Source organism: Aedes aegypti, chromosome 1, assembly GCF_002204515.2.
Source record: "Aedes aegypti strain LVP_AGWG chromosome 1, AaegL5.0 Primary Assembly, whole genome shotgun sequence".
In the NCBI taxonomy this organism is placed as follows: Eukaryota; Metazoa; Arthropoda; class Insecta; order Diptera; family Culicidae; genus Aedes; species Aedes aegypti.
Window position 1 is genome coordinate 301,781,887 of NC_035107.1, and position 13,362 is coordinate 301,795,248.

At 36.5% G+C, this 13,362-nt stretch overlaps 1 protein-coding gene across 1 annotated transcript in view; it reads left to right on the top strand.

Moving 5' to 3' along the window:
* Window positions 1–2,192, top strand: part of LOC5573536 (modifier of mdg4) — a 419,719-nt gene extending 417,527 nt beyond the window's left edge. Inside the window, exons 8-9 of the mRNA XM_021838270.1 lie at window positions 1,607–1,775; window positions 1,843–2,192. Of these exons, the coding sequence (XP_021693962.1) occupies window positions 1,607–1,775; window positions 1,843–2,018 (345 nt within the window). The 3' untranslated portion in view covers window positions 2,019–2,192. The remainder of the gene's footprint in view (window positions 1–1,606; window positions 1,776–1,842) is intronic.
* The last annotated feature ends 11,170 nt before the right edge of the window (window positions 2,193–13,362 follow it).

Consider the following 13,362-nt stretch of genomic DNA (forward strand, 5'->3'; position numbering starts at 1 on the left):
TGTGGGACTTGAAGGTCTTCACAAAGACGAAACAATAAAGATCTTAATGTCTCTTGTAGTTGCCCAAAATTTTGTGGTACATGGGGTAGTAGAGCAAAATCTAGAAAGCAGTGAAAATAGTACTACGATCTATCAATCTTGGGTATCTAGTGTAGTACCAAGAGACCGAATGTAGTATTAGAAGTGGTACCCATTTTGAGCCCGACTACTATGTCAATATTTCGGCTTTGGTCTTTATTTCGTCTTAGACTCGATTAAAGCATAAAAGGCGTTTTCGTGTTTCTTATTCATGTTTGATCAAAAGGTAAAAAACGATTTATCTATGGAAAACACGTTTGAAATTTAATCCAAATCGAACATTATCAGGTACGATGATTTAATGATTTCGGGTAGATGATCAGGTTAATGATTTCGACACGTTCTGGATGGAATTCGTCACATACAACATTCGGTCCCATGGTACTCAAGTTTGGAAGATCGCAAAAAACTCTTTTTATTTGCTCTAGTACTTCATTAGTCATGAAATTTTGACAAATATGTGGGACTTGAAGGTCTTCACAAAGACGAAATAATAAAGATCTTAATGTCTCTTGTAGTTGCCCAACATTTTGTGGTACATGGGGTAGTAGAGCAAAATCTAGAAAGCAGTGAAAATAGTACTACGATCTGTCAATCTTGGTCAGACCGAATGTAGTACTAGAAGTAGTACCCATTTTGAGCCCGACTACTATGTCAATATTTCGGCTTTGGTCTTCATTTCGTCTTTTACTCGATTAAAGCATAAAAGGTGTTTTCGTGTTTCTTATTCATGTTTGATCAAAAGGAAAAGAACAGCAAAAAACTAATATTTAAAAAAAAATCAGGAGGCAAAGCAGCTAATAACACATAGGCAAAAGGCAAAAAGAATTATAAAAATATAAAATGAAAGACTGAAAATGAGCGAGATGCAAATAAATAACAAATCAGACCAAAATATATTAGTTTTAAAGGCAACCTGGATGCAGAAAGATGAGATCACAGTTAAGACCAAACAAATTATCTCAATTTTTCATAACTATTGAAAAAGTTGTTTTAAAAGTTACAGATAGGTTGCATTAGACATAAAAAATGCACCAAGACGAAAAGTAATGTATCAGACAAACTATACGTCGTTTCTTTTCGGTGTCTTCAACGCATTTGGCCCTTATCATGCAATGAACAAATGGAAAATTTGGCTACCAAGGAATTGCAAGTAGTACTAGAACACGTATCAAATTTGAGCACGATCACCAAAGACGAAAACACAGTAATCGAACTCAGAATGGGTACCACTTCTAGTACTACTTTCGGTTCCTTGGTACTACACTCGGTACCTAAATTAGACAGATCACAGTTCACTTTTCACAGCAATCTAGATTTTGATCTATTACCTTATGTACCATAAAATTTGAACTACTGCAAGAGAAATGAATGTCTTTATTTCGTCTTAGTGACTACTAAGTCTTCAATTCGTCTTCGGTCATAGTTCTATTCTAACATCCTAACATTCCGTTGCGAAAATATCATATTTATTACAAATGTATCATCTCATAGTCGAAAAATGTCTCATATCATCGCTCTTATCTAGGTAAACTACCTGCGAGCAAGTAGATTCGAATGCGGAAACGATTTGGAAAAGGTTCTGAGACGAATGTTTGAAAACGAGGCTTTCATAGGCTGCAACTACACGACACTGCCGATTCGATCATCGAGGCCCAATCTGAGGAACTACATCATTCTGAATGACTGCATGCTAGGTAATAGGGGGAGGGCTCAACAGTCAATTGTAACTCTCAAATTCAACTCGTATTGACCCTTTTTCAGAAGCATGGTCGGACCTCACAAACGACGCCCTGTACGAACAATTTTCTGTACTGATTCCGAAAATGGGCAGACTGGCCTACAAGCGCCAACTGCGGGCCCGCCAGAGGAAAGCCTTGCGACGTTTTAAGGCGGCGGCCACCAAGAAGAAGGGAAAGTCACGTCCGAAAGTGAAGTGATGTCGGAACAGGAGTGTTATGTTTTATAAGCTTGAAGCAAATGATGAATTCGTTATTAATATTAGTTTTTTATTGGCAATTTCTTGAATTCGAAGTGATATGTTGTATGCCAAAATGTTGTTTTTGATAAGTAATGAAATAATCACACTAAGTTGAAAAATACCTGGGAAACAATTTGAAAGTGTTTTATTCAATACGTATCAAATGCAGTAGTAGAAGAAACAATGGTAAAAGACGAAATTAAGACGCAGTAGGCCGACTCAAAATATGTACCACTTCTAGTACTAATTTGTGTCCCTTGGCACCCATTTTTTATAGATCGCATTACACTTTTTCCACTTTCAAAATTGAGTTCTAGTACTTCTTGAGTAGTAAAAATTTGAGCAATTATAGGAAACTTGAAGATCTTAATTTCGTCTACCAGAGCAACTTGCAAGTTAACATCTGATTGTCGATTATTCTACTACAAAACAGAAATGAGAACTTATAACAACTTTAAATAATCTGTTTCCTGCCATCCCATTCTATCTATTGCAGCTGTCATCACCAACCTGCAAGCGTTTCTACGGCTCATATTTCTGGCTAGCCCCGAACAGTTCGATCAATACTACGCGCATCTCTCATCTTTCGCTGCAAATCTGCACAGACGATCCGAAAAGATGTGACATCTTTGTTAATCTCTGTTTTTTTTTTATTGCAGTACTAGACTATTGAAATAATTTCCTTTTTCCTCGCATCGTCTGGAACCTTGTGCCATAAATGTTATTTGTTGGATTCACCGAAAATGGCCGTGGTTCTTGAAGCTGATCTCTTTTTCATTGATTCAAATAAATGTTGTTATAAAAAAAACCACTCGCTCAACTTTATTTTCGTCCATTTTGGATACTATGTTTTGATCTACTAACAAAAACACAATTTCTCCCTATTAAAGCCTATCTGCCAATGGGGTATCTGGATCGGAGTCAGTCAGCTGCTGCAGCATCGAGTGGAACAGGGCCAAAGACGCGGATAAAGTCGTTTACCCGCTTAAGTACGCTCAGTACGGCGCGGAGTACCGGCGTCGATGGGTTTACATTTCCGCTGCAAACGGCTGACCAAATCGAACGGCTGGAAGCAGCGGTACGGGAGGATCGGATGACCTGGAATCAATATGTGAGTACATGGGTTATTGTGTAGCTTTTTCCCCCTGGGTTAGCACTGCCCAATACAAAAAAGACGTAGTAGTCGGGTTCAGAATGGGTACCTTTTCTAGTACTACATTTGGTCCCTCGGTACCTAAGATCGAAGAGCGCAGTGAACTTTCTCAGCATTCTATATTTTGCTCCAATTTCTAGGAAGGATATAAACATGGGAAAAATTCCTGAGAGAATCATTGCAAGACATTCTGTAAGAATCCTTAAAAGAACTCCAGAGAGATTTCTGGAAAGGACATCAGAGCGAATCCTTGGAAGGACTTCAGAGGGAATCCTTGGAAGGATTCGAGAGCAAATCATGTGAAGGATTCCAGAGCGAAACCTTTGAAGGATTCTAAAATTATTGGATGAATCGCAGAGCGAATCCTTGAGATAATTCCAGAGCAAATCCTTTGAAGAATTCCAGAGCAAATCCTTGGGAGGATTCCAGATCGAATACTTTGAACGATTGCAAAGTGAATCCTTGGAACGATTTCAAAGAGTAAGGAATAATTCAAGACAGATTTTTTGGAAAAATTCCAGATAAAATCCTTGGTAGGATTACAGAGAGATTCCTTGATAGGATTACAGATTGATACCATCAGTGCACCAGATTCAGCTCTTTTAAAGTAAATTTTGAGTTCTAACAGTTATCGAATATTAACTATTGAGCTGATTAATACTAATCTTATGACACAATGCAGCTCAAAGTATATGCAATTACGGCAAATTACCCCCGAATATCCAACCCCACCTTTAAACGGGTATTTACCCTTTTGAATTGTGTGTATTTTTTCTTAGCACGGAAATCAAAATGATTTGTTTTTGGCTTGAATTTCAGAACATAACGCGCATTTAAGGAAAGTGTTATAGTATTTTTGAAAAAAATGTATGAAACAGAAATTTATAACCTACAAATGCCTGGACCTCATTTGATGTGTAATACAAAAAATTGTATATTTTATATTTTTTTCTGCAATTAATCTATCAAATAAGAAAAGTTACACGGAAAGTAAGTATGTAACAGTATCACACAATTAATTCAATTAAGTTTGTAAAAAGATTCTTCAATAGATCTTCAGTTACCATCGATAAATCAGACACACGTGAACATTTTTGAGATTCACACTTTAATCTATCCGTTTTTATAGCGTTGTTCTGCAAGAAACATTTATCTTACTGTTTTTCTCTGGTAGATCGCGAAATATGACCTTGACGGCTAGGTGGGTCGTGCATCAGTAAAGTTTGAGAGCCTATGACGGAGAGAGTTAAGATGAATTTGAAAAACGTCTAGGGAAAATGTTCATATAACAGTATACGTCTAAGTGCTTGGCAAAAAGCCACTCGCATAAAGATAAATGTGCTTTTTCTGCGCGGCGTGTGAGGTGACACTAGTCGAATGAGGTGACAATTGTCGACTCGCTCCCATTTGATTAACATTAGTGGTCTCACATCACTCGAGGTGAGAGTGGCTCGTCTCGACTCACACGCCGCGCAGAATAAGCACAAAACTAACTAGGTACGTCTGAGTGTTCCTATTTCCGCTTAAGGTAAAATTTTCGATGGATTTTATAAGGGCCAAACTGAAAAATACTTTTTTTTTAATTTTGTTACATAGGGGAACTTGCGTATTCTCGGCAGGCTAAGCCGATGTCGCGCTTATTTTGTATTTTTCTCGGACATCAGCTGACAAATTACTTGTTTATCTGTTTACATTTATGCACTGCTCAATCCTCTATCGATTCACACCGACAGACTTGTTAGAATCTTTCTGGAAACGTTTTCACAACGCTGCGAACATCTCTTGTCAGTGTGACTATTGTCGGCAGCCTCATTCATTTCGGCAACTTTCCCATAAGAGCTGATAAAAGAATACTGTCACGGTGCTCTAATTACCGTTATTATCAAATAAAATATACCATTCAAACGACAGTCAGCAGTTGATTCCTGACGTTGTTCTGCACCTCTGGGCCGATTTTTAAAAAAATCCTTAGGCAGAATTTTGAGTTACGCCCTTTTGAAGTTTATATGATAGAAATCACACGAAATATGCCACTTTAACTTGTTTAAACAATGATATTATAATAAAATTTTGTAATTTAATTTTTTATATGGTTTTAGATATTGAAAAATACATTTTTCTACAATTTTTCTCGACCGCCATTTGAAAAGGGCCAATGCTTTGTTTGATTATTACTAATAAGCCAATACACGAAAAATTATATCTACCAAATTAACGCCTGTTAGTGATTTTAGGAAATTGTCCAAAGCATTCAAATTTGTATGAAAAATTCTTGGACAGGATGTGCAGATACGCCCTTTTGAAATGTATGGAAAGAATATGGAATATGGGATATGGTGGATTCTACTCCATCTGTAATCAACGGTTAGCTAGGTGCATACATAATCATTACACTTTTGCGGTTGTTCTTATTTCATTCAATTTAGCAAGTTGCATAGAAGGAATGATTCAAATTGTATTCAAATGTAACGCAGAATTTTCCAATTTGAGACCCCCTTTCCTCCCCCACGTTACAGCTTTTGTATGGAAAATGTATGAACCGTAACACTACCGAACCTCCTCGTTACGTAACATTTGAACGATTCCAAATTTACACCTACACATGTTGTCTATACTGACATTGAAAAAGGACCAAAGTATAATTGAAATATACACATTTCAATATAGCTGAACAATGACTGTATCAAAGTTGACCGGAACACTCGAACATCACTTATCTTTATCTATATTATATATTCATACATACATACTTCTATTCTAATCTGTTCTATTCTATTCAATTATACTCTACTTAAATTTATTCTACTCTGATCAACCCTACTTGTTCTTATACATATTTTTACAAATAGACACTGTAAAAATTACCAACTGCGCGCAAAAGATTTGAACGGTACTCTTTTGATATTTGTACGGCTTTTTAGCGCTCCCAGCTCTGTAAAAAAAATGCTATGCACAGATTCTGACTCCTAATGCGTGATTCTCATATGATCCATAAAAACGAAGATTTGAATTATTATTTCACAGTAAGTCCAAATAAGGGTTTCAACTTATATATGATAGTTTTTGTGTATTTTAAGGAATTTAAGCTTTTTGTATTAAATGCTTTTCATTTGAGCTGGATCCTCGTTTTAAAGGTAATTTGAACAAGTTTGTCGAGAGCTGGGAAGAGCAGAGTCTGACAAAATCTTCGATATATCATATCACCATGTTTAATGTAAAAGACTTCTGCAATGCAACTGGTCGAGGACTAGGCTGACATAATGAGCTTGGCGTCGGATAACGCTGTTTCACAGACCTGTCTGCGCTAAGTCGAACGAACATCGAAAGTGTATCGTTCAATTCTTTTGGGCGCAGTTTTTGATTAAAACATTGGCATTTGTAAAAATATGTATAAGAACAAGTAGGGTGGATCAGAATAGAATAAATTTAAGTAGAGTAAAATTGAATAGAATAGAACAGATTAGAATAGAAAAGAATTAAATAGAATTGAATGGAATATAGAATATAGATTTATGTAGATACAGATATGTAATGTTCGAATGTTGCGATCAACTTTGATGTTCAGCTATATTGATGTGTATACATTTTAAATATACTTTGGCCCTTTTATAATGTCAATCTAGACAATATGTGTACATGCAAATTTTGAGCAACTTGCTAAATTGAATGAAATAAGAACAACCGCAGAGGTGTAATGATTATATATGCACCTAACCGTTGATTATAGATGAAACGGAATTCACCATGCAATTTTCTTTCCATACACTTCAAAAGGGCGTATCTGCATATCCTGTCCAAGAATTATTCATTCATATTTGAATGCTTTGGACAATTTCCTAAAATCACTAACAGGCGTTAGATTGTTAGATATAATTGTTCGTGTATTGGTTGATAAGTAATAACTTATCATAGCATTGGCCCTTTCCAAATGTCGGTCTAGATTTTGAGAGATGAAAATGTTTTTCAATAAATAAAACCAGATAAAAAATCAAAAGTACATTTTTTGTATAATCTCTTTGTTTAAACAAGTAAAAATGGCATATTTTCAGTGATTTCTATCATATAAACTTCAAAAGGGCGTAACTCAAAATTCTGCCTAAGGATTTTTTTCAAAATCGGGCCAGAGGTGCAGAACAACATTAGGAATCAACTGCTGACTGCCGTTTGAATGGTATATTTTATTTGATAATAACGGTAATTGGAGCACCGTGACTGTGTATTTGGCGTTTGAAATTTGGTTGCCGATAATAGTCGAATGGTGCCGAAGCCGTAAGTCTCCCTAACTAAGGTTATGTTTTTATTTTTTGTGGCATTCGGCTAGCTGTCGAGAAAGGTGCATTTTCAAAAAATCGTATATCTTCAGCATGTCCGCCCTATTATTGTGATATTACGGGCATTTCTTATAATGAAGTATAACTCACTAATAGGACAATGGAAATAAAAACTTAAAGAAAATTAACGGTTTCTTTTGATTGTCCATACAATTTTGTAAATCAAATTGCATTATTCAAATAAATTCCACAAGATTCAATTCAATAGCTATACCCTACCCTGAATTTTACACACTACCGCAATAATGGGACGGGTTATTGTATAATCTTTTTCTGGTTAAACCATAGCTGCAACAGCATTAAGGAAGGCTGTATCACAGACACACAGACGTCACTCTCATCATTGTCCATCGACCACCTTTTTAACGATCGATTCAAAAATATGCGGCCACCCGCAGCGCTCGCATCGGTTTTGTTCGTGTTTGATGTTTACACACTACCGCCATCTGATGGCCCGTCGGCCAAACGAAGCGATTTTAGCATTGGGCGTACATGTCCTCCTGACTATTATTTTGATCGTGATTTGTTCTAACTGTTAAACCTGTTTGTCTGTGGCTGTATACTAAAATCAACAAGTTAATTTTGTTGCATAAGGAGTAATTGGAATACGAAGAAATGCTTACTGTCGCTTACAAGGTCTTCTGTTTTTTTATGTATAAAAATAGTACTTAACTAGGGTTGTCATGTCAATTACGGCTTAAACCAGCCGACGGTGTTTTTAAAATACCTGAAGGTCGTAGACACAAAAGTCAATTTGGACAAATTGAGATGTAAAATTTTGAACTGTGTCACTGTGCTGTTCGTAGGCACGCTTAGGAGAGTCGAATTGGGCATCTCAGAGAGCCGAAGGAGGTGTAGGGTTGTGAAGGAGAATATGGGGTCGTGACGGACTTTGGTTCAGGTTGGCCGATTGCGCTGCAGAATCGTTACCCGTTCTGTGGCGTAGTTGGTTAACGCGCCCAGTCTAGCGTAATGGGAGTCGTGGGATCGAAGCCCCCCAGAACAATTATATTATTTTTCAAAATTTACGTTTTATAAAAAATAATTTTAATAAATAAAAATAATTTCGACTTCATTTGAAAGTTTTTTTTATCCATGCGAATAACATTGTGAAAAAAACACGAAATAGTTATTCATGCAGAAAGTTGTCAAATTAAGATTCTTCAGCACGAATCGTACATTTGGATTAATACGACGAGTGCTTAAAAATATGAGTTTCGCAACGAGTTGCATACAACATTTATTCGCAATTACGAAAATTGTTGTTTAAGTTGGATTATTTTTAGGACCATCGTTCCTATATTCTCTCAGAATCCCTCACCTAAGTCAAATTTGGATTGTACAACGGAAAATGCACCAAAGCCGTTTTGCCATACAAAATGGTCAACTTTAGAGTGCTATATTTCCGCCGTTTCTCAACCGATTATTTCTAATTTTTCCTGTGACGATGAAAACATTGTGTGAAAACTATTGATTCAAAAGAATTTTGACAAAAAAAAAATGCATCAGACACAACGTCATGCAGCAAAACAACTACGGGTCGAATCATCTTGGTGTCTTCAGCGCATTTGTTAACTGATAAGAACCAAATGCGCTGAAGGCACAAAAATGATACGACGTTTGGTGCATTTTTTTTTTTTTTGTCAAAATGCCACCTATCTGTAACATTGGAATCAATAGTTTTCACACAAATTTTTACAATAGTTATTAAAGGAAAAGGAAAGTTAGAGGAAAAATTGAAATAATCGGTTGTGATTAATTATCCAACTCCCAAAACAGAACTGAAAAGCACTTCTAGGAAATATGGACTAGACTATCGTAATCTTACTAAGTGATGTAAGCGCCATTTCAATTTTCGGCTTATTTTGTCATATATTTATAGAAAAAATGAAAATGTGGTAAATCTGTTACATACAGTTACAAGAACAAATGCTCATTCATCATTCTTGAGGACGATTTGATGAAAATTGAAATAGCGCTAAGTCAATTTGCTAGATTACGGCAGATAACTATGAGCAGTTTCCAAAATAACTGGCGTCTAAAAACGTTTTTGCCATTTCGTCAAATTTATTGTTTACTCATGCAAATTTGATGTTTTGTTAAAAAAAAACAAGTTATCGGGAAAAGCTTTTTGTAAAAAGCCTAAAGTGAAATAATGAGTTTTGTTACTGAAGATGCATATTAGCCATTTGTGTGATAAACGTTGTGAAAACCACTATAATTATCAGAACTCGCATAATTCAGATGATAGGAATCTTATTGCGATATTCAATTATCCCCTGAAATAATATTCAAGGAAAATAGTTGAAAATACTGAAAAAAGTCAACAAGCACTAAATGAAAAATATGCAAAATGTGCAGCTAAATTGTTCGCCATCCTTTGTTTTACACCTTATAGTACCTTCGGATATTAATTTGAGCCTGGGACAATTTGGGATAAAAAGTCGAATATATTTTTTCCAGTGTAGTCCTCGCATTTTCCCAAACTAAAGTACGAAATTGTATTGCGTCTTATTTTATTAGATAGCTTTTTTAATAAGCTTTCGAACAGTGTATAAAGATCCGAATAAAATATTACGATTATGCAGTATCATTCAAAGTATACATGCCTAGACAGTTGTGAAAACTTGGTTCTGATAAATTCTGCTAATGGTTTTGTGGAAGTTTTGCCTCAGTTTTCATTAAAATTAATGTATAGGATTTTGTAAGAATCAAGCTTTTGCGGTGATATCTTGTTCAACTAATGTAGCCTTTTCCCATAATATTTTATTAAAGTTCAGCATTTCTATCAAATATCAAAAGCAGTGATGCATTTCAAACTGAACGCGAGCCAAAACTGAACTGAACGCGTTCCAATTTTGCACGAGAACGCAGCAAACATTGAACTCTTGTGCAAGATTCTGACACTGCTCATGTTCAATTCAAAATGCATAATGGAGCTTAAAACTCGAATAAACTACATCGATCTGTATTAAATTCAACTCACTCAAAATGTTTGGAACGTAAAACGTTCCATAATATTTTTCTTGAATTTTCCACATTGGAATATGTTGTGCATATGTCATAATATCAATGTTCATTGCGCGTTCATTTTTCAGCTCCTACGGGTTTAAATTTTTGAACTGATTAATGTTCAAGCCTGCTTGAACCCTCGTTCAAAAATTTGAACTGAAACGCAAACTGAACGCGTTCAAAATAATTTTTTGCAATTTCTCATCGTAATAGGCTGATTTTCATCACGCCAATCTGTCATGAAACGGCCTACTTTCCTGCACTGAAGTATGCTGTGCGGGAATAGTCATTACCTAACTGAAACCAGTGATGTAACGATTCATTACGCAACGCTTTATGATTACGCAACTGTTTTGAGTTGCGTAATGAATCATTACACAACATTTTTTCAGAAATTGTAAAATGATGGTGAATGCATTCCGATATTATTTCTGATACCCTCCAGTGGTCTTCTACGAAATTGCAAAAAATGTTGTACGTAACTCGTTGCAGAACTTGATTTTTACAGCACTCGTCGTTATTATCCTACTCGGCAAGCCTCGTAGGATAAATTTACAACTTGTGCTGTAAAAATCATCATTCTGCACCTTGTTCCGTAAACTACTATTAACGCTTATTATCTTTAAAGAAAAGTGCTGCCAAATATCCTAGTATTTGTAAAATTTGGAAAGATAGGCGACGTAGCGAATCACCTTACTACTGTTTGAAATGTAATGGAAAGTTTCAATAATGATCCTTGGTATGTCCTAACTTCAAATAAGTAGAACAATCAACGGGCCAGATATGAGAAGGCTCTTCAAAATCTTCGCGAGTCGTACGTTGGGAAGCCCTGATTTAGAATGCTGTGAACAGTGTATTGCGAACAAGAACAAGCGGAAGGTCATGGGTCAAAATCCACCGGTCGGGGATCTTTACGGGTTGTACATTTTCTGGACTGTGGACAGGGCATAGAGTATCTCCATGCTTGCTTTACAATATACAAATGCAAAAATAGTCAATTAGCAAATATAATAGATTTGAAAGTGATCGAAAGAACACTAAGCTGAGAAGCAGACTCTGTCCTAGTTGGGACGTAACAAATAAAACAAAGAAGATGTCCCTTTCAGTTCCCCAAACTTTTATGACACGTGAGGTACTAGAGTATATTCTAGAATGTTGAAACGTGGGTGCTAAGAGCGGAGTATCAAAGACGAAATAAAGACCTCCATGTTCCTTGCAGCTGCCCAAAATGTTGTGGCACATATGCTGATAGTGCAAAATCTAGAATGCCGTGAAAAGTGTAGGGTAAAATCACCAGTTTCGGCCAGCCTAAGAGAAAATGACAATAAAAAATGAATGGGAAGCCGTATATATACTACAAATATGTCAAATGCAAGCTTTCAATCCATATTATATGTGTCAAATATCAAAACTGAGCTAAAACCATTTTTTCGCTTTCAAAATCCCGTTGGTCAATACAGGCCAACGGAACCAGTTTCGGCCAGAGATTAAACTTCGGTTCCCAAATTGGCCAATTACATTGATTTCTCATGCGAGTGGCCAAATTAGGAGTGCCCTGGCCAAATTAGGTGTATGAAACTTAAAATTATAAAGAAAATGAATTGTTTTTCTTATGTTTTGAATCAATTTGGACGAGTAAATGAATGTAGCTCTATCATATGAATGTGATCTACTAAACACAAAATGTTTCATGCTGATTGGCTATGTAAAATGGTGTATAATCCACTATGACTACAACTGGCGTATGGCCAAAACCGGTGCTTCTACCCTACTGCCATCTGTCCAACTTGGGTACCTTTTGCAAGGTCGGTGTTCAAACAGACCGGACTACATGGTTTTTTGGCGTTATAAAGATACCTAAAGGATTCCATCAATTCTAGTTTTGCGATTGCGAATATTTTGATGTTTCTAATGCCTATGGTCCGTTTTCCTGAAACCATTGAAAAGCACTTAGTTCAGTCTGTCTGAAAACCGACTAAATGCAGTACTACAAATGGTGCCCAATTTGAACCCGACTAGTATGTCTCCATTCGTCTCTGGTAGTATCGAAGGCGAGTGTAGTACTAGAAGCTATAGCCATTCTGAGATTGACTGTTAAGTCTTCATTTCATTTTTGCTGCAAGTCTCGCATCTTCTTCTTCTTGGCATTAACGTCCTCACTGGGACTAAGCCTGCTTCTCAGCTTAGTGTTCTTATTACCACAGTTATTAACTGAGAGGAAAGCCAAAGTTGCCATTTCGCATTCGTATATCGTGTGGCAGGTACGATGATACTCTATGCCCAGGCAAGTCAAGGAAATTTCCATTACGAAAAGATCCTGGACCGACCGGGATTCTAACCCAGACACCTTCAGCATGGCTTTGCTTTGTAGCCGCGGCCTCTAACCACTCGGCTAAGGAAGGCCCCCCTGTAAGTCTCGCATATTTGCCTCGAATTTCATGATGCGGGGGACAATAAAATAAACTCTATCATGCTGAGAAAAGTATATTGCGATATTTGCCAAACTCGAATACCAAGGGATTGAATGTAGTACTAGAATGTATTCAATTCCGACTTGTCTTGGGCAAAACTATGATAAATAACTACAGTCAGCTCTCCCTTACTCGATATTTTTTTTGATTCGATATCGAGTAAGAGTACCATACCATTTGATCAACACAAACCATATCACCAGGTCCGTCACACTCGGGTTCAGATTGGGTACCACTTCTAGTACTGCATTTCGTCCCTCGGTAGTACAAAAGGTACCCAAGTTTGACAGATCGCAGTACACTTTTCACGGCATTCTAGATTACTTTATGAGCCAT